Source organism: Sitophilus oryzae, unplaced genomic scaffold (genome assembly GCF_002938485.1).
Source record: "Sitophilus oryzae breed Bouriz unplaced genomic scaffold, Soryzae_2.0 scaffold_1492_pilon_pilon, whole genome shotgun sequence".
In the NCBI taxonomy this organism is placed as follows: domain Eukaryota; kingdom Metazoa; phylum Arthropoda; class Insecta; order Coleoptera; family Curculionidae; genus Sitophilus; species Sitophilus oryzae.
Window position 1 is genome coordinate 32,830 of NW_022146161.1, and position 22,663 is coordinate 55,492.

Sequence of the window (22,663 nt, forward strand, 5' to 3'; positions counted from 1 at the left end):
TCCAGATTCCTTGATTAATGAGTAAGTGTTATTAACATAACCATCGCACTCTAGATTGAATTTTAAAATACAATTTTGTTTTAAGCGAGAAATGTCAAAAGTTGACATAATGGTACGCCTTCTATTCAGAGTGCATTTTCTATCGAATAAATAAAAAAATACCGAGGGTGCCATATTAAAAAATCAAAAGTTATAGTCATTTTCCGAATGAAACAGGAAGTGAACCAAAAAACAATTAAATACGTCAATCAATCCTAAATTTTAAATGTCATCATACAACATACCAAAATCTCGTTTTTTTAATCTGAAAAATAAAAGATATATTACGGAGGGGTGAGCAACTTTGAGACGCACCCGGTAATAACAAATAAACGATGATAAACTTTATAATTCGTATATTTATTCTTACTTTACATAATTCTACTTTACAAACCGCTACTAAATCGTATTACTATAAAATTCACGTCCATTTTACGAAACAGAAAAAGATTGCCATTTAAAAGGAAATATTTTTATCAGGTAGTAATTCTTCGGAAGTTATTTTTCCAAATGGAATTTAAAAATGAGCCTTTTACAACCATTAAACCTACATTTCGTACAATGCCGCACAATGGTTATGGACGTTGAACAGGGCTCTTTTGGCTGATTTTACTCTACGCCAGCCTTTTTTCTCCGAAAAATCTCAACGGATATGCACGAACATAAGAGCCACTTTTTTTTTCAATTCAAAAATGGACGACGTAACAGAGACCTCGCGCGCCATGATAGAAAGGGGAAAAAAGGGAGCCGAAATCTAAAACCCTTTTTACATTTTTTTCTCGTTACAATGCGCTAAAGTACAGCAGCGAGCGGTAACTAATCCCCTTATTAGGTCAGTTCCGAGGGATCAAGTAGTTGGGAAAAATTGAGGTTAAAACGTCACAACAAGTGACCATAAATGTCATGAAATAATACCACTTATCTGAATAATAAGTATAGTGATTTAGGTCCATTACTGCGAGAGAGTAAACGACAGGGGTGGATGGGCCATATGGGAAAACGGGAAATTCCCGGTGGGCCGGTTGGCCGGTCCCGATCAGAGTTCGAAAAAGATTGGATTAGCAGAAATTAAATGGTTAAAACCCTTCTAACTAACTAAGTGACGTAAGATCCTTAGTGACTCCATAACTAACTAATCGATTTTCATCAGTATAATCGTCAGTGTTGCTTTTAAAACATAAACACATTTGCAAAATAAATAAAAAAAAAAAAAATGTTTTTCTCTGGGACACTTATAAATTTTAATATCATCTTTTTTATAACTCTGAACAGAATGACAAAAAATGTCAAAAAAAAAATATTTTCAGGGCTGTGTAAGAATATCAATAAAAAAACATAAAATATATTTCTTTATCGAGAGTTTCGATATAAGTCCCAATCGAGGATATTAAAGTTGGAAATTAAAAAAATAAAATGATTTTTTTTAAATTTGAGCCACCTCATAATTTTCTGTATTTGCATCTCTTTAGTGCCGTAACTATGGTAATATCAGAGATTATATACAGAGAACTATACTGTGGGAAAATTTGCGCGCACGCACAGTTCAAGTTGTTCTAAAAATATGAAGGAAATTGTCACACCTCTATTTTTCAACCAATAACATGCGTTAATGTTTGACTAGTTAACATGGCAACTGAAAAAATTTCCGAAATTTTTTCGAGGCGCCACGAACTTTAGTGGAAATTTTTTGACATTTGAAAAGGTAAACATAAGATCTACAATTATAATGTGAATGAACTACAATTCTAATATATTGGAAATATTTACCCATTTGAGTTATTAGGCCCTTATAGCCTTGGCAACTTAAACAAATTGAAATTATTTTAAATGTATGTTGGAATAATATTTTTTTTTCAAATTTAGGTGTGAAATTTTCTTACCGAATACCACGCAAGCTTAAATTATTCCTGGAAATTTTTTTTCGGGCACGAATATTTTAGGAAAATTTTCAAAATATTCGTGCCCTCAAAAAAATTTCCGAAAATAATTTAAGCTCTTGTGATATTATAAGTGAAAATTTAAAAGAAGATGCTCGATTTTTAAAATCTTTTTTTGCCAAAACACTCATAGACGTGTACTAAAAGCCTGGGGTCGAAATATACCACCACTGAAAATATTTGCACTTGTTTAACGCTCACCCTGTATAGTTTTACCCAATATTCTTTTATTAATAACTAATAAATATGAAACTGGGGGGGGGGAATAAACCCCTTGGGCAAAAAAAAGCCAAAAAAAAAAGAATGAATGAATAGCCAATAGATAAAATTTTTTTTTTAAAAAAAAAAAACCCCCCCCCCCCCCCTTTCGATTCTTTAAAATTGTTCAATTAACTAAAGAATACGCGACAGAGGATAAACAACTGGGGGCTTCGGTGCAATATTTTTTTCGAGCTCCCCTTTGTAAGAAGGTAGACGAATTTGACGCCAACTCTGCGGTTGACGAGAAAACATATATATGCTCGCTTGAATTGGGGACCGACTAAAAGCCAAGTCTGACAACTAAAAGCCAAAGTCTAAATTGTTGTTCAAAATGTCGCAAAATGAATTGCAAAAAAATTACTGGGCAGCAGAAGAATGAGTTAAATAAGTTTAAACTAGATTGAATAATAAAATATTAATCATGTACTCGAAAATTTCCAAAATTCTTATTATGGACTGTAACAATACATACATCAAAAACATATTTATTATCCACTGCATAGGCTATTGCCTAGATTTTTTCGTTTGAGTCCATGCATTATCTTACAAGATGTCAAATGTACAAAAAGTATAGAGAGGAAAAGTTTCGTGATAAGAACTATATATAATAACCTAAAAATGCTGCAGTTTTAACGGCGACCGCGGTTCATTCAGTTAAAACACGTGTACACGAGGAGGCTGCTGCTGTAGCAGAAAAGAGAGATTTTTCTTTACAAGTGTAAGAAAAGTAGAATACCGCGAAAACTAAAAGTAATGTCTTCCGACACAGAGGATTGGGTCTGCTGAACTGCATATATCAGGAAGTCTTAAAGTCCCTCAAAATCGTGACTCAAAAACGTAGCCTATTCAAGATCAAATTGGTATGTTTTTTAACTAAAAACTAAAAAATAAATTTAAAACAACTTTTTTTTTTTTTTTTTAATAAAAAGTATTTTTTCGAAAAAAAAAAAAACCCTCATAGGCGTGGTTCTGGGGTTCAACTATATTACCCATTTTTTATGTAAAATATGTTTTTTTTTTTAGTTTTTGTTTTGTAATAATAAATAAAATAGTTACTCTTCGTTAATGTCATTTTGTTTTTGTGGATTTAGGCCGGTTGTCTGTTTTTCCCGGGCCGGTTTCCACTTCCCCAGCCACCCCTGGTAAACGACAACTGCAATGGACAAGGATGCTTTCGATGATGGACAAATGACTATACAGGGTGCTACAAATTCGGGGTACGAGCATTGGTATCTCAAGTCAAGACATACGAACATAAAGTGGGGCAAAGTTGCGCTGTGGGATATGCACTAAGATTAGGTGAGTTTAAAAAAAAAAAAACGATTTTTTCGAAAAATAAAAGTGTTATTTTTTCCTCATGGGTTACTTTTTGAAATCAAAAAGACCAAATTGCAGCATTCTCATAGCCGACTTTATTAAGGGCCTACTCTGAATAGTATTTTTAGATTTTCAAGTTAGCTTATAATTTGTGAAGATACAGAGGCCAACTTTTTTTTTTTTATAATACAGAAACCTGCAAATTTTTTATTTCAGTTTGAAAGAAATTCGGTCTCCTGTGTACAATGATATAGCACAGTTAATACTTTTATTGTTTCGGACATTTGAATAAAAATTAATTTAAACTATTTCAAGTCCGGCTCTGTTTTTTAAATATTTTAATCTATTCAATGTTCCGTTACAATATTGAAATAGATTGAAGTTCTACAATATTAATATATATATAAAAAAAAAAAAAAAAATGCAATAAAATAATAAAAAAAAACTATAAACAAAATATATATAAACAAGAGCGATAATTATATTATCCCCGTATATATATATATGAAGAGGCATATATATGCAGCGAGAGACGAGGCGTACCCTTGACACAAGATTCTATTCCAAGGGGCGGGGAGGCCATTATCGTGATGGCTGTTTGTAAAAGTGAAGAAAATCCAATAACATCTCAACAGTTTACAATAAAGAGTACAAAATGCATTGGAAAGTATAGAAGAAAGTTCAAAAGTATAAAAATAAAATTGAACGAAATATAAATTTGTGCCTTAGGGAGGGTGGTAACCTTTCGAACATGTAGAGCATTAGTAACTAGTTTGTAGAAGTTAATTTATTATAATCAACTACGATTAATAAGTCAATAGCATATTATTAGAACACACACTGAGATTTCAAATTCATAACAAAAAAAGTTAAAAATAATATTTTCAAATTGCTGACCTGGAAATTATTTATTTGAATCTTCCAAATGGCTCTATTTTCTTAATTTAATGTTAATTAGCGTCGATCACTATTGTTGCGATAAATATAATCAGATTAAATAATTTAAAAAACCAGAGTCGAACTTGAAATTATTTTAAATAATAATTAAATAGTTTTGTTGTTGTTAAGTTATCCAAAACCAAAAAGAAACTATAAATACATATGTGTGGCACATCATTGTACTCAGAAGGACGAGTTCTTCCAAAATCTGAAATAAAAAATGCAGGTCCGTATTTAAAAAATTTAAGTTGACGTCTGTATCTCAAAAATTATCAGCTAATTTGAAAATCTCAAAATACTGATAGTCCTAATGAATGTGTCAATCAGATAGTCCTAATGAATGTGTAATTAGCTTTTTGATTTTCTAAAAAGTAACGACAGGAAAAAATTAAAAAAAAAATGTTTTTTCCAAGAAACTGAGCAATGAAATTTTTAAAACTTTTTTCATAGCATCTTGGCGAACATCCCAAAGCGCAACGTTGCCCCAATTTAACCATGTTCGGATCTATAACGATTACCGAGATGCCAATGCTCGTACCCCCAATTTATAGCACCCTGTATATACGATAGAAACTTACTAAAATATATCTAATTTTTTTTCAACTTTATATTAATTAGTGTGGTGGATGTAACATTCCACTGATTCCTATGTCGACATAATAAGGAAACAAGCTAATCTCATTAACTTTAATACAAAAAAAAAGACGAGAAAAGAAAAAGCAGAAAGGAAATCAGGGGAAGCAACATCTAATTTGCATCGGGGATTTAGATAACAAGGGAATTTATTAAATCGGGACGTGTAAAGTAAAATTAATCTGGCCTGAGGGATCGTTTTTCTCCCATGCTTAAATATTCCGACACACAAAAGTCGCATTTTTTCCGAGGCGGAGGGCGGTGATTATCGTAGAATTAGCGCCCGCCGGGAATCATGAAAAAAAGATGTTCTTTAGTATTTTTTTTTCTTTATTAGGTACACGTTTCTTATTTTATATAACAATAATTTTCGGTCTGCATTTATACTTTTGCATAATTTACATTATTTTTTGCAGTTTTAGTGTTAGAAAGCAGATTTTTTTGTCAATAAATGCCAAGGATTGAGTGCCCTGGAAGTCAAGGAGTTGAAAGTAACACGACAACAAATGCCTCAAAAATTGTCCCCCTTGATATGTAAATTGACGTGTTTCGCCAAATTTTCATATAGTCTGTCTAACGACAAAATCCTTGACAGTGATAGATGTGTCTGTCATTTCAATTTCAAAGTAGATTTTTTTTTATTTTACAGAGAAATGTTGGTACAATTGGAACGTATAATTAATATATTTAAATTTTGAGTGACAAGTGATTACTTCAAAATATTGTGAAAAAAATGTATAAAAGTGAAAAAATCTAATCTTGGTTAATTAACTTTAATCTTTATTTTTTTTGCAGTACTAAAATGTATTATTTACCTATCGTGCGATGTTATTTTACAGATACTCCAGTTTTTGGTACCATATACGAGATAGTATACAACTTTATTTGTGGCTAATACAACTCTCTGGCCATAGTCTCTGGCAAACTGTGTTTCTGGCGGTCTCTGGGCACCGAATATTAACTGTAAACTATGGTCTGGGTCAACACTTAATTTTCCCTAGAGTTTTCCTCCACTTAATTTAAAAAAACACGAAACACAAGTAACAACACAGTCCAAAATGCAAAATGCAAAATATTTATCATTTCTATTTGACATAATTTGACACAAAATTATAACCTATAATTTGGCAAGAGTTTGACAATTCTCAAAAATCTTAAGTCGAGTTCATACGCATCGCAGTCCGTTTGTCGTTCATCGTTGCGTCAAGCCAATAATATTGAAATATGATCTGTCGTTATTGCAATAAACCAATAAACCTGGTTAAAAACAGCAAGAGACGACACATGACGTATTTATGTATAAACCCATCCATAGTTAACTTAAAAAATATTAGAAACTTTTTTTAGTGAAATAAATAGATTGGTATGGAAGTCATCTGCTTTTTTTCTGTCATCGTCTGTCGAAATCTTACCTGAGAAAAAAAAACAGACTATACTATCACCGGTAAAGGAAATATTAAATACTGTTCGTTTTCAAATTGTCACCCTGTATAAACTCATGGTACTTGCTCGAAGTCGCGGACGCTCCGCTCCATCTGAAAGCGTTGTAAATCTTCTCGCAAGGATATTGCGGAAACAAACCATTTAGCTAGAACACCGTTACCATGACAAATATTCAAACCAAATCAAACTTTATAAGTATCAATTAGACTTTACTTGCTAAATTTATAAAATTGTAATAGTAACAAAATTTTTGAAAGAGACCTCTACTTAAGAAGTCGGAAGGTTTAGTCGGAAGGTTATACCGGGTGTTCCATCTAAAATTAGAAAGATGCGTTCTTAAAATAAGAAATATTACTTTTTAAATGATGCGGCACCATTGTGACGCTGAAATATTTTAGATAGATGGAGCAGGTGTCTATGTAAAAATCCAAATTTGCAAAAAAAAAACAATAGCCGGTTCTCCATGAACGTCTAACGTGCCATCGTTGTGAATCACCCTATACAGTAGGAAAAAATTACAGACAACTAAGTACTTTACCAATGTTAGCAATCCATTGATAGTGCATTGTTTCTGGAGAAAGAGACGGAAACAGGATACTCAATGATTGGCGATTCTATTGGAAGACCTCTACCAAAAGAGATATATTTTCAAATTCTTCCAGGCAGAAATCTTCTCCATTCGACAATGCGCGACAGTATACAATAGAATATCTTACTCATGTAAGTTAATCAGTATCCTCAAACAGTCGCACTTAAGGCACCCATGAGCCCAAATATATTCTTGAGACTCGTCTAGGGAGGCCTGAAAAATTTGATAGGAATAAAAATAAATTATTTTAGATGCCAGGCCATACTTGCAAAGCAATGAAAAATCTGACGAACTTTTTTTTTGTGTGAAAAAGTGGGAAAAGCCATTTACAGCCAGAGTGTGGGGGTCACCTCTCACCCAAGTCATACCCACTAAAAACCCATCTGTAGAGTTACCTCTCTAATCTCGGAACCGCCTTGCGGCTTTACTTCAAGACTGAAGATTGTTTCGCCACTTTGGTCTGTGTCTGCCAAATTTTTAACTTTTCATTTTCCTGTTTTTTAGGCATGATGGCTCTTATCATCCTGGTGATTGCTTCACAGTTCTCTCTACTTTCCATCATAAGCTCGCCGACATTTTCCCTTGTTATTTTAACCTTGCATATTTGTTCCGCCGATGCTCTAGTCTCCGAATGGTACTCTCCAAAAGCACCGTCATCGCCTGGGTGATGTAGTAATCCGTTTTCGTCCACGTGTTGTTTATCCAAACCCTCAGGTCCGGGATAAATATCTTAATTCGACCCTGGTATGACTCCCATCTGTTCTGCCATTTGTCCAGTATTATCTTGCTGTATGTTAAATTTCTTTCCTCGATTTGTAGGATAATTGGGGGGATTTTTGCTAGAGCGAGAACAGCTTCTGTGGAAACTGTACGATACGCCGACACTACGCGTAGTGCTAGCATTCTGTTAATTTTCTCGAGGACTTTTTCATAGTATTTATAGTCTGTTGCCCTGCTCCAAATGGGCGAGGCGTACAGGATCATTGAATGCACAACCGAGGCAAGCATTCTCCTCTTTCCGTCACTGGGGCCTCTAATATTGGGAGTGATTCTGGTCAGCTGTTTGATGGTATCAACCGTCCTGTCCCTGATTTTAAGGACATGCGTAGTCATGCGCATCCCCGAATCAAGCCCAACACCCATATATTTTATTGCATTTTGAGGTCTGATGTGGCAATTTTCCAATTGGGTATTTAAGTTCGTCGTCTTGCGATGTCCGACCAGAACTGATATACTAGTTCTGATTTTTCTGGTGGCAGATGTATGTCCATTCTATCCAACTTATTGGTTATAGTTAGGGCAGCTGTTTGTATCTTTTCTTCGAAGATAGTGATGGTCGGAGCGGTGATCAGGACAGCCAGATCATCCGCATAAGCAATCAGTAGATTACCTGGTCCAATATCGACCCTCAGGATCTGGTCATAGAAGATGTTCCACAAGGTCGGTCCTAGAATGGACCCCTGCAGTACCCCGCACGTCATCTTGTGTTTTTTGCCGTTTTCTGCAATTACATATCTTTTTGACAAGAAAGACTTAATCATAACGATGAGGTATTTACTGATCTTCATGCTCTCTAATTGTTCAACAATTCCTGTCCATCGGGCAGAATTGAATGCGTTTTTAATGTCTAATGTAAGCAGTGCCGCGTATCCCCTGTTCTTATACGATTTCGTTTTAATACGGTCTACGTTACTCGTAACGATGTTTAACGCGTCTATCGTAGATTTGCCTCTGCGGAACCCATATTGGTTTGGATGTAGTCTGTTTCCATCCTCCAATTTTTGCTCCAGTCTATCCCTCAGAAGACATTCTAACAGTTTGGTGCTTGCATTAATTAAACATATTGGACGATATTTTTTGTCTTGACTTCCATCTTTATTAGGTTTCTCTGCTAAAATCTGACGAACTAGCACAGCAAGAATCGCCGGAATCCTCTCTTGGTCCAGTGCCACTGGGAATACCCAAATGTATAATCGTTGTGCAGTAAAACACTGTACCTACCAGGGAAAATTAGACCGTCCATTGCATTGGAGTACAAGGCGCGATTCTCACTATAACGTATCATCACCGGCGCGCCGTCTCGACAACATAAAACATGAAGTAAATGGGAGATGGACGTTGCCACGACGCGACAGAGATGTTACGGGTAGTGTAAATTATTATTGTTGGCCATTTAAGAATATTTACCGTGGTGGTCAGCGGCTCGACGTGACGATGGCGGTACGTTATAGTGAGAATCGCGCTTAATTCTAAAACCACAAAGGAACTGCCAATACTCAGCTTGGATAAAGTGCGGATTACGACAGGTCTCTTGACAATATGACTGTTAAGTTCTGCCTGAACAATTTCAAGCTGTATCAAGAAACCCTTTGTTGCTGCCTACGATAAAGATCATAAAACAACACAGTACATAATATGTCACTGCTAGACTTTGGATCGCCAGCGATACTTTCTATTTGGGAAAGCAAGTCTAGAACTAGAGTAACTAGGCTCTCATGCTATGAAGCAACTGCTCAAGCTAGTGCAGAGCACTGGTATAGGAGACTGGGTGCGGACAAAGAACGAGGACAACCATAATAAGCCTTCCTGTTTCCAGTGAATTGAAAAAATGCCAATGTCGACATACACGGACTTTTTTTGAATAAGACAATCCGCCATAAAGATAATCTTAAATAAATGTTTTTCGAAGACACCGTTCAAAGTGATTTTTTTTCGAAATCGACATTGAGTTAACAGAAATCGCTCAGTGTGAACGGGGTATTAACAAAAAACAAAGCGTTTTTTTTAATAAAGTTTATAAATATGCTTAACCAAGAACCTCCCTAAAATTTACCAAATTAATCAATGTCTAACTTTATTAATTATGGTTGTTTTGAGGTTTTTCTGTGACAAGCCATTTTAGTAAGTTGGAGAACAAAATAAAATACGGTCCAAATTAAAACTTTGCACTTAACCAGAGCGCTATCCGGAACATACACAAACTCTCCATTACCATATTGAATGTATCGCTGTACCGTTACAAAGTTTAAAAGGTTTCTTTAAATTAATAAGCCGGTCGTTTTTGTAGACCAACTGGAACAATAAGCCATTGTAATCGTCCGATCGGGGTTTTTGAACGCCAAAATCTTTTTACTATGCTGGTGTAATTTATGAGACATAATTATTGTTAAAAGATTAAAAATTGTCACATAAAACTGCTTTTATACTTTTTCGAGTAAACCGCAATGTTTTATGTTTCTTAAAAGGTAGTATAGTAGTATACGATAATTGAGAATTGAAACTAAAAGAATTTTAGATTGTCATTGTTTTTATTTGTTTTTACTTTATCTTAAACAACGTTTCGATCACACCTACCCTGATCGTTATCAAATGTAAAACATCCTAAATCGTAAAAATATTGAGCTTAGAAAAAGTACAGTGAAGCCTGAGGATATCCACTAAGAATCTCTGCACTGGTGCGGTCTATAAGTAGATGCCATATCGTCGAGATTTCCATACTTGGATTGGTTAGGTGTAAGTTTTATGTATATACAAGTGTCTCAATAAATAAACTTTAGAGAGAACTTTTTGTCTTTCCCCATGGGAAATTTGATGGCCATTTTGTGAATTGAGATAATTGAAAAAAGATTCCATCTGTCTATCGGTTCAATTCCAGATCGAGAGAGTATCTAAGCCAGCTTTTAGGATTGACCACGAAGGACCAGGGAAAGCGAGAATATGAGATATGCAGACAGCACCTCATGACCTCTGCCACTCCCTTAGAAAGCAGCGAAGTTCTTTCAGAACATGTTATGTCTACCTTCAATCTAGCTTCTAATCCTAAAAACAATTTTTAAATAAAATTTAATTTTAATGAAAGTTCCAATTTTTTTTTATTTGCAATGTTTTATTTCACAACTATCTAATAAAGAATAGTTGCAGTTGTTCTTTCATCATCACCATTATCATTTTCAGCTTATTCAACTATTTCCAATTATGGTGTAGTCTCCCTCACATATTTAGATATTCTCTTTGTAGTTGGCCCATTGTTGTCTATTGTTTGCTATGTGGTCCCAAGTTATCCCTGTTAATTTCCTAATATCATGGTCCCATCCCAGGTTCGGTCTTCTAGGTCTCGTAATTCTTCGTGGGTACCATGATGTAATTTTTGTAGCCCATCTGTTGTCCGTTTTTCTTGCCAGGTGTCCTGCCCATTGCCATTTCGGAGATTTGATTCTGCGAATGACATCTATTACTTGGGTCATATGTCGTATGCAATCTATTCTTTTACGGTCTCTCTTGGTTATTCCCAGCATATTTCGCTCCACTGAGCGTTGTGCGACCTTGTTGGTTAGGTTATATCAACATAAAGGTCCAATTCTGCTTTGTTTCGCAGCTACGAAGGGTGTTCCTTCTCTCTCTCTCTGTCTTTATTCCTACAAGAGGAATGTAGTGGTCAGGTAATGTGTGAGGTTTGTTTCCATAATTCCCTGTCTTGTGCTTCATGTACAAGCGTGTGCAGTGGCTTGTGGGTGATCTTTGATAGTTGGTCTATCCATCGGGAGGGCGAGCGGCCTCTTGGTCTTCTTTCCTCTGAACCTGGTTCTGTATAATGAGGTTTTCCATACAGTCAGTATCCTCCTCATAACGTGACCAAAAAATTTAAGTATACATGACTGTATAAAAGTTGAGAGATGTTCTGTGAGGTAATCCAGGGAGTGGGGGGTTTAGAAAACCTAGATGTTTTAAGTGGTGCATGTATATTAAATATGTCTGTTATATTTTTTTGAAAAAAAGTAATCATCTGATCAATATTAGTCATATTAAATATGTTTTGCCAGTTCACGTTAAAAAGATCATTCACAAAATCTGTAAGTGGCTGCAATTTTTTTTTCGTCCGATTCCATATAGTTACTTCAAGAAAAAGTTAGCTAAGGTCTCCAGCTTTCCATTGGTGTGCATATCACTGCATTATGTTGACTTGAAAAAAAAGTTATAGGTGCAAACCACAAGTGTGCCCACAACCGGCAGGTCTCCACTAATAATGTAAACAAATGTAACTGTGATTGCTTTGTTAAATAACATTGACACTTTAAACATAGTAAGATAATGTTAAAAACATGAGTTTTTATTTGTTAAGATTATACGTGATCGATCAGATGAACTGACATTATCAATCATTTCATCAAAATAATATATCTATATATTAGATAATGTTAATATTTATTTATTATTAATATCTTTTTTAGTTGAAATTAATTAAGTAGACATTGGGGAATTTTTAAAATTAATAAAAGATACATTTTTATTATATGGCCATTTTTTTTTCTTCGAATTGATAAAAATAAAAATAAACCTCTTGAAAGACATTCTTAGAACAGATATTTATATAACGTTATAGCCAAATCACTGCAAATAATAAAAGTAATAATAAAATTTTACGTAGAATAAAAAAATAGGGAGTCCAAAGTTTTGAGGCAGTTAGTTTCTATAGTTCATACCAAATAAACTTTTAGTCACGTGATTAAGCTTGATCGGCACCACTTTTACATATTTTTTTTAATCAAAATATTTTAGGAAAAAAAATAACAGTTAATATTTACATCAACAAAACTGACCTTCTTAACAGCACTTAAGAGCACTTAAATTGCTACCGCTAATAAAGCTGCGATGAGTTTTTTACGGCTATTAAGCTATCTTGTACACTTCGGACTAAAAGAGGTTCTAAAAAGAATAGTGTTCGACTGTAAGGTTTGTTAGTAAACATTTTTAAGCTTAAAGTATCACAACACAACTCATTTAAACCAAACACTCGTAATACAACACTAAAGTGTCAAAACGAATGACAGGAAACAAATAAATAAATATGGCAACTTGACATCAGCCTGGCGCCGAATACGAATAAGAAAGTACCAATATTTCAACGATGTTTCACAAGGAACCAACTCCACACAACTACCACAGTACTATTCATTATTTTAATTAGAAATAATTGAAATTTAGAAAAAAACCATACATGTCATAATTTTTGACACTTTACTTACATATTGACGAGCAGCAATCACTTTCCATGAAAAACGTTTTAAAAAATGTCTTAATCCACTTCAAATAAATGCAATTTTATTTTTAATGCAAAGTATATGATTTATTAGTGATAAGAAACTTTAAAATACCTATATATAAAGTCAATAATTTAATCGACTTTAGTATTTTAAACCAAGGCATCCATTTTTTTTAAAGAAGAAAAGTTAAAGTAATAAAGCAAGAGCACAAATATGACAGTAAAATTTTTTAGTTTGACGATTATTGTATTTGCTACGATTGTATGTGCTTCTTCATCATCATTAACCGAAGAAAAGGTAGAAAATGTATATGGTCCAAGTATAACAGACGGAAATTGTACTAGTACACCAGCTAATGAGTTGGTTTATACTGATCACATTGAGAAAAGATTCATTCCATTTTACGAAAGGAGTGAGACAGTAAGTAATAATGGAAATAAGTGAACATAATAATAATGGGAAATAAGTGAACACACGAAATTAAAAATAAACAATTTTCTGTTTATTCCGATTTATTAAATGCGGAAAGTTGAGAATTAATAAATTAATAGTACTTTAATAATTACCTAACTACATTGATTTGTTTTGTCCAAAAATATACAAAGAAAATATAAAGAAACCTTATATATATATAATAATAATAATAATAATAAAAAAGGTTTATTGTTCCAAATCACATACAAAATACATAATATATAAATTATTTTAACAATTGGAACAAAAGGCACAGTCAGCTTCCTTCAAAGTCGAAGGTGCTGTTGAGGCCACGAAAAAAAAATATACAACAATATTACCAAACAAAAGGCAATAATAATATAATTTTTGCACAACATGGTCATACAAAACTAAAAAAAAAGACCGTACAAAAAGTATTATTACGACACAAAAAAGCAACAATCTTTAATAAACTTAGAACTTTCTACTTAAAATAGCACAAGAGGATTAAAAAAAAATTAAAAATTATATCAATTCATTCCGGGAGCAGTTGATTCTTAATTTTTCTTTTGAAAGACAGGACAGACCTCGAAAAATCAGTAATTGTGAACTTATTTATTGACGTAGCAATTTGGTAGGAAAATGACTTTTTAAAGAATTCTTTTTTATGAGCGGGTATGGTTAGAAGATGTTGTCTGCGGATATTTAGGTTATGCACATCTGTACGAAATTGTAATTTGTTGTAAAGATAAGGTGGGCATTTATGTTTCAGAATTTTATAGAAAAAACATACCGAGTGCAAAAGACGACGTTCGGACATGTTAAGCCAATTAAGTTCTCTAAGTTTATGTGACACTCTTTGTCTTCTTCTTATTCCGCAGATCAATCTTACGCAAGAGTTCTGGATTTTTTGTACTCTGTTGTTATCTTTTGAGTCGAGAAATGGACCATATACATTATCTAGATAATTAAAATGAGATAGAACAAGCGTGTCACATAAGATTGTTTTAGTTTTTTGTGATAAAAAGTGCCGCTGTGAATATATTAGTTTTAATTTTGAAAAAGCTCTGGCCAAGCAGAGGGTGATATGTCCGTTAAATTTTAGTTTATTATCCATGACTAGACCAAGGTTTTTGCAAGACTTCTGAAATAAGATAAGATTATCACCTAATCTAGGTCTAACATGCTCCATAATCATATCCCGGTAACTCTCCGCGCAGAACAATAGAGCAGTTGATTTACTTGGATTTAAATCAAGCATATGATCCGAGGATACTTTCAATATTCTATCCAAATCAGAGTTAAGTTTTCTATGTGCAGCATCAGCTTGATTCTGATTAAAAGATATATAGATTTGTGTGTCATCGGCATACAGGTGATACCCACTGTACTTAAGACTCCCTACAAAATTTGAGGTATATATACTAAATAAGAGAGGACCCAAAATGCTACCCTGTGGGACTCCAGATGAAACACTCAATATCTCTGAATAGTTATTCTCCCAAACAACTCGTTGACATCTATCTGTCAAAAATGATTTTATAAACGATGAAGCTTCTACTGTAAAACCTATGTATTTTAAAATAAGTATTAAAAGTATGTGGTTAAGCACATCAAAGGCTTTACTATAATCGAGAAGTACTAGTACGGTAGCATTATTCTTATCCTGGGCTCTCACCACATCATCAACAACATCAGTCAAAGCACTGCCACAGCTATAACCAGCTCTGAACCCCGATTGTTTAATGGGCAAGATACTAGTAACTGAAAGATAGGATCGAATTTGGGTTTCCATTACTTTTTCTAATATTTTCGACAAAGTTGGTAATATTGAAATTGAACGTAAATGGCTGAATTCTGTGGGGTTACTTTTTTTTGGTAATGGTGTCACATTAGCAAGTTTCCAAGACTTTGGGAAATAAGATCTCTGAATACAAGAATTAATTATATCAGTTATATAAGGCACTATATGAGGACAACAAAAAGATATCAAAGAGATATTTAGATCATCGGATCCAAAGGCTTTAGATCTAATAGCCAGAATAATATGAGATATTAAATCTTCTGACACAGTAGAAAAAGAAAAAGAATTTTGAGGAAGTAAACTGTTGTTATTATAATAGTCTAAGATATCCTTTTTAGGAATATTACATGTTTTTGTTGTTTGGGTAAAATATCCATTAATTTCATTGACATTTTGTAGGTTTTCTGGAATATTACTAGTTTTGTTAGACAGTATATTAAGTCGTCTTAGCTCATTCCATTGTTCCTTGGCTGTGGAGGTTTGAAACTTATAGTTAAGGTATGCTTTTTTCTCTGATCTAATTGCTGATGTTGTTAAATTCCTCATTTGCTTGTAATAATTCCAATGTTCAGGATTTTTTGTTCGACGATAACGATTTAATGCCTGGTTTTTAAGCGTTTTCATATATTTTACATTGTCTGTTATCCACGGACTATATGCATATCTTTTACACTTGATTAATTTCATAGGCGCGTGACAGTCAAAAAGTCTTAGAATGAGATCAGTCAGAAATGTAACTTTTTCGTCAATATCATCCATACCAAAAATTAAATCCCAGGGAGCACTCTCAAGATCCGATTGAAAATTAGTTAAATTCATATTTTTAAAATTTCTATATTTAATAGGTGTTTGACTAGGCTTCCTTTCTATATATTTTAATACTACGTAAACCAGAAAATGGTCCGAGACACTTATATCCTTCACACCAGAATCCTGGACATATTCAGTGTTACAACAAATCACATCAATAAGTGTAGAACTAGTACATGAAATTCTAGTAGGAACAGAAATAATTTGCTCAAGATTAAAAGTTTTGATTACATTTTGAAATTGTATGGTTTGCGAGCTGTCATTATCTATTAAATTAATATTTATATCACCAAAACATATTATAAAAACACGGTCAAGTTGGCCTTGGTCCAATCTATCAACATACCAAATTTCATTTAAATCTAACGATTTCTTTGGCCATTGATGATGGGGTTTCATATATTATATGATATACAGGTTGTTAACTGGACAGTTACTTATAGGGGAACAGATTGGGCAACACTGCCTATTGAGAACGCATGCACTTATAGGGTTTTCTGTCTACTCGTCCCGTCGCGTTGCCATATTTCAACCATAAAGTAGTGATGGGCAAAACTGTTATTTTTAGATAACAGTTCAAACTGTTATAGTTATTTATAAAAAACAGCTTAAAATAACAGCTTAAAAATAACTGTTTATTTTACCATAACATCTGCAGTATGAGACGTCACCGCCGTGGCGGCACAACGCAGCTGCAAACAATGATTTTGCCTCGCAGGTAGTATTTCCTGTGGTGTCAAAAACATTTAAATATCGATTAAGTCTAAAATACTTCTAAAACGGTGGTTATTTACAATAAAGCGCTGCTTACAAAATCTGGCAGAGGAGTAAAAAGCCAAAATTCCGCCACTGTCTATACCCACATTGCAGGATTCAATACCTTGCCCTGCCCTCCGATCCGCATAGATCCTGAATTGCGTAGTGCGTATTGGTGCATCTCTACTCGACGGGCGAGAAGCTCTTAGTTATGATTTTTACCATTTGCGGTCAAAAAACAGCAGCAATATAAGAAAATGTGTAGTCTTCTAGCAAGTAGTAAGTATAAGTAAAAGAATATCTTCATAAGTAAAACCAACCACACACTAGAGTTCGAATTAATTTACACTTAAACTATGTGTACCTCCAGCGCATCTCTGTTCGCGTCGAAATTATAATTTCCATGGTGATGATAAAGCAAAACAAGAATTTTACTGGACATACAAACTGATAAAATTTTCTCAATATTTTCGTCGTAAATAAGCTTTCTAACGTCGAGCAGTTTAAGAGAATCGTGGTTAATCAATTAGTCAACTTTTTGGAACACCATGTATGATTTTAAAAATTTCAAAATATGTAAAAACAAAATAAATTATGTGTGTCCAGGCGTTTTCCAAGACTAACCGTTTTTTAAATAACAAATATTGTAATATTTGAGGGTGTTTTCACCTCCCCTGTTGGAATTTGAGATTCGAGAAACCCCCTCCTTTACTCAAATGAACCCCAACCCTCCACAGTCAGTCCGTTTGCAAAAATCAGCTTTAAACGTCCAGCAGTTTAAGCAGAATAGTGATTACTCAATGGTCATATTTTATGAAATATCCTGTATATATTTTTTAAAAATCTTTTAAAATATGTAAAACAACATAATAAAAATATGCCGTGTTTTTAAGAGTTTTTCCGAAAAAGTACCTAAGCCTAAATAAAAATATTCTAATATTTGTGAGTAGTTTCCCTACCCCCTTAGAATTCGAGTTTCGAAAAATCCCTTCTTATCGAACCTCGACACCCTAAAGTCAATCCGTTTTCCAAAAATCAGCTTTTTACGTCAAGGGCTTTAAGCAATATCGTGATTAATCAATGACCAGATTTTTCAAAACACCCTGTATACATTTTTAAAAAATCTTGAAATATTATTCTGAAAATGTTTCAGAATAAATAAATATCTAAATATTGAAACTTAATAAGTAAGTACTGAAACATACAGCGCCAGAATATCTCGACCTCCGCCCGTTATGCTCGTAACAGGTTGAAAAACAATATATCTAAAACAACTGATGCGTTATTCTCCAACCTGTTTCGAACCTCCATCGACAATCGACCAGCAGCAGCGTTCCTTTCCCACTCCGATTATCTCGATCGCCGCCCTGTTATGCTCGTAACAGGTTGAAAAACAACATATCTAAAATAACTGCTTCTCCAACCCGTTGCGAGCCTCCATCGACAATCGACCGATGTAGCAGCGTTCCCTTCCCACTCCTGTTATCTCGACCGCCAGGCGTTATGCCCGCAACTGTTTCAAAAAACCTGCTTCTTTCATATCCTATTATTTTTAAGCTGTTGCAAACCCAATACGACCATTGACGGTATCGACCGAAGCAGCTACGTTCGCCGTAGCGCTTTCCCCACTCCGTTGTCCGTTGTCTCGCCGCCTGTATCGATGGTTGACGAAATAACATGTTTTCCATTTATAGTTGTTTTTTGGAATTGCTTCGAGCAGCATAGAATTTCGTGGTGATGCAGAGCGCCGACTTCGTTTTTCGTTTCACGAGCGGCCGATCTCTACGTGTCGTTATTTTATATCTGTTATTTTTTAGAAGTAGTAACGGTTGCGTTATGTTATTTATAAGTAATTGTTATAAAATAACAGATAGTTAAATAACAACCCATCACTACCATAAAGCTCTTGCCGCGAGTAATAAACAAATTAACAACCTGTATTTCGACCCCAAGAACACGTCTATGAGGTTTTTTTAGCAAACAAATATGCTGAAAATCGTGGATTTTTTTAAACATTTTCTTGTATACTTTAGAAAACTTTTTAGAACTGCTTGTTCACCGTAAATTTACCCACGGTATAATTTTTTAATCTACCATGCTGATGGCTTTTTGCCGCATGGGCCGCATCCGCTTTAAGCCCCCGGATCGCGCTGGCAGACATGACTATTTCATAATGTCTACACAAAAGGATACTTAGCCAGAAAAATTAGCAAATTATGTAACGATGATAAGGTTTTTTATGTAGCCTCCGTCTATTAAAACTATATTTCATGTGTAATTTTTTACAATGCTTAATCCTAAGTATTGTATATTCGGATCAATATTTAATTCTACCGTTTTTTAGTCGATTTACTATGGTGACAAGATAATATACTGCATTAAAGTGAAAAATCTAAGAACTTCGAATGTAGGACATGCTAAAATCATTGGAGGTGGTGTCGAACATCCTTTTGCTAGGATTTATACCGAATCTGCTAGAAGTCATGGTATGGATTTTAAAATTTACATTTATGCCAAATAGGCAATACAGTTTTCTTGTTGTATCCAATATTTAATAAAATAACTATTTATGATTTATGATTTTTCTTTAACTTAAAATATACACAAATCTATTATAATAGAGATTTTTGAGAAACTTCACTTTTAAAAAAATGCAATGGCACATCGCTCGATTATGAAGTGACGAGTACCAAGCGACGAACGCAAGCGATCCTAGAATGAAATAAATTAAAATCCGATTTTAATGTGACCTACTCGATAAAAAGCCGAGCGAATTTTCTACATACATTGCAGGTAGCAAATTTATACGACGCCGTATATACCGGGTGCGTCTCAAAAGTGGCTCACCCTTATTACTTTTTATTTTTTTAGATAAAAAAATGAGATTTGGTATGTTAGTATATGACATAAATTAGGATTGATTGACGTATTCAATTGTTTTCTGTCGCTTCCTGTTTCACCGGAAATGACTACAATTTTTGATTTTTAAATGGCACCCTCGGTATTTTTTTTACTTTATTCGGTAGAAAATGACATTCTAAATAGAATGACGTATCATATCATATGTCAACTTTTGACATATTCGCTTAAAAACAAATTGTATTTTAAATTTCAATCTAGAGTGCCATGGCTGTGTTAAAAATACTAATTTTTAATCAAGGAGCCTTGGAAAAATAGAGTTGATCGTCTAATGTGTTTAGTGTCTTGCCCTGGCCGGTTAACGATGCCCAAATCGTATTTTTGATCATATCTCAATTTTTTTCAAATGGAACGAGGGTGGCTCTTTCGAAATTTTTTTCATTTTCGAAGCATATTTCGAAAAAGATTTTTTTTACGAATAATTTGATACCACACACTTGGTACTTCGAGTCAAATTGTCGTTATGAACCGCATGTTACAATTTCAAATAAACCATATGCGAAAATGTCATAAGTTGACATGTTATTCATTCAAAATGACATTCTATTCAGAGTGTCATTTTCTACCAAGCTGAATAATGATTCACTAAAGTAAAAAGATACCGAGGGTTCGATTTAAATCAAAAGTTGCAGTCATTTCCGGTGAAACCGGAAGTGACCGAAAACAATTGAATATCAATCCTAATTTATATATATACTAACATACCAAATCTCGTTGTTTTATCTGAAAAAATAAAAAATTGGCGCCGGGAGGCACGTATAGCCGCCCATACTAAAATATGGTAATATCTCGAAAATTGCGACTTTGACTGATTTCGATGTTATTACAAATTTTGTTGCAAATATTATTCCTAATCTTAATTTGAAAACCGCGTTTCGCTAGCTAATGTACTCTTGGAAAGCGCTTGATTTTTAAATTTCCTCAACCCCCTCCCATACCCCTTTCCAACCCCCACCCCCCACCAAAAACTAATGGTCAGATTCTCGGTGCCACACTATTTTGTGCCAAATTTGGTTGAAATCGGTTCAGCGGTTTTTGAGTTATCGTGTTACAGACGGCAAATGGACAGACAGACAGACACCATTGTAAGGATCTGAAAAAAACGGCGTCCAGTTGGCTGGGAAATGAACATCAATGACATTTCATATAAATTTAAGATATAAACATCTTCGGCTTCATGTATCGCTGACGCCAAGCTGATCATACGGTATTTTGTATTTAGGTCATTTATGACCTTTGGGTTGGGAGATTGAGTTATTTGTAACTCATTTTGAGTGAAATTAAAAAAACTTTTTTTTGCCGATCCTAATGGCCTACCATATCTATTGGTATGGTCGGCTAAAATGTTATAGAGGTGATCCACTTTTGAGACGCACCCGGTATATTTATCCGTTGCGTATCTGAGAGACAAAATTTTACGACCTACATCGACAATGCTTCGAAATAAACTAAAGATAAATCAGGCGATCAAGCGAATCGCTCGCCGCTTACTACTTGCCGTTCATTACCGAAAGAATATGTGCTCTATGCACGCAGCTTACTGCTTGGCACTTGGAGTTAACGATCGATATTTCGCTCGAGTGATCACTCGGTTATTGCAATCGCTTGATACTCGAGTACTCGATTATTGAAATTAATCGGTTTTTCCCATCACTAATAAGAAGACTAAGGAAGGAGCATAATGCCATCCAGGTATTGATGCATGGTGGGCGGAAAAAGGACTCTAGGTTGGGGATCCTTGACAGTTCTGTTTGATGATTCATTTGACACATTTGAATTTGATTTGAAATTTTGTAGATTTGTCAGTCTTTACGGAGCTGATTTTATGTTATTTATTATTTATTCTACTACTGATAGTTGTATAAAGGTAGTAAATCTAGATGGAAATTGTGGCAGAAACTTAAATTAACAGTATCTATCATTAATCGAAAAAAACTCTAAAATAGTTGGTTGTGTAGCGTGAGGTAGATCTCGGCAAAAATTGAGTGAAATAATAGAACTTTTCGCTAGTAAGTGACTATATAATATACATACGTGTAGTAAACCGATCATTTATGAAATTCACTTAAATTAACTAATTATATATTTTTTCTTGCATTTTTGCTTTTATTTACTGCTTGTCAAAGATTAGATGTCAAAGAATTTAGAAACGTCAATTTGACTTACCTGCTTCAGTAGCGTATCGGATGTTTGTGTTAATAAATAATTATTAAAACTTATTTATTTTTATTATAATAATATGATTTTATAACAATTTTAATAACTACCAAGATTTATTCACAACGTAAAAAAAAATTATTGAGTCTACCCCACGTCTACCCTACTTCATAGTTTTACATTTTTTAAATAAAATTAGAACGGCACTGATAAACCGGAATTTAAGTCGGCCTTATTTGAGTCCCATCGCGGTGGGCCTAAGATTTTTGATATGCTCCTTCCTTAGTCTTCTTATTCAAAGTAAACTTTTGATGTCTAACCACAGTTTCTCTTGACGGATGATAATCAAAGGTCAAAATCTAAGTATTCTCTGGTCTAAATGACATTCTCCGCAAATTTTGAAGCATAATAAGTGGAAAAGTCAAAGTTTATTAACGTTTGCTACTAATTGAAAACGACTACCACTAATTTAGATGTTCTGGATACTTACAAAGGATCAAACTTCTAGGTTAATTGAAAACATTAATTTATTCCACTAATTGCGAGGTTCTGAATGAAGCTTAAAAGTTTGAAAATAACCGAG

The 22,663-nt window shown here is 34.0% G+C and overlaps 1 protein-coding gene across 1 annotated transcript; it reads left to right on the top strand.

Annotated features, from left to right (window-relative positions):
• Positions 1 to 13,340: 13,340 nt before the first annotated feature.
• LOC115877441 lies at positions 13,341 to 19,577 on the top strand. Its single transcript, XM_030893595.1, has 2 exons — positions 13,341 to 13,619; positions 19,349 to 19,577. Exons 1-2 carry the CDS (start codon positions 13,413 to 13,415, stop codon positions 19,523 to 19,525), a joined length of 384 nt encoding a protein of 127 aa, XP_030749455.1. The 5' UTR covers positions 13,341 to 13,412; the 3' UTR covers positions 19,526 to 19,577.
• Positions 19,578 to 22,663: the final 3,086 nt, after the last annotated feature.

What these genes read in the sequence shown, in the direction of transcription:
- LOC115877441 (XM_030893595.1), top strand. Translation starts at nt 13,413, where the DNA reads ATGACAGTAAAATTTTTTAGTTTGACGATTATTGTATTTGCTACGATT. An exon ending in TTTACGAAAGGAGTGAGACA is followed by an intron (nt 13,620 to 19,348) that starts GTAAGTAATAAT and finishes ACCGTTTTTTAG; the next exon opens with TCGATTTACTATGGTGACAA.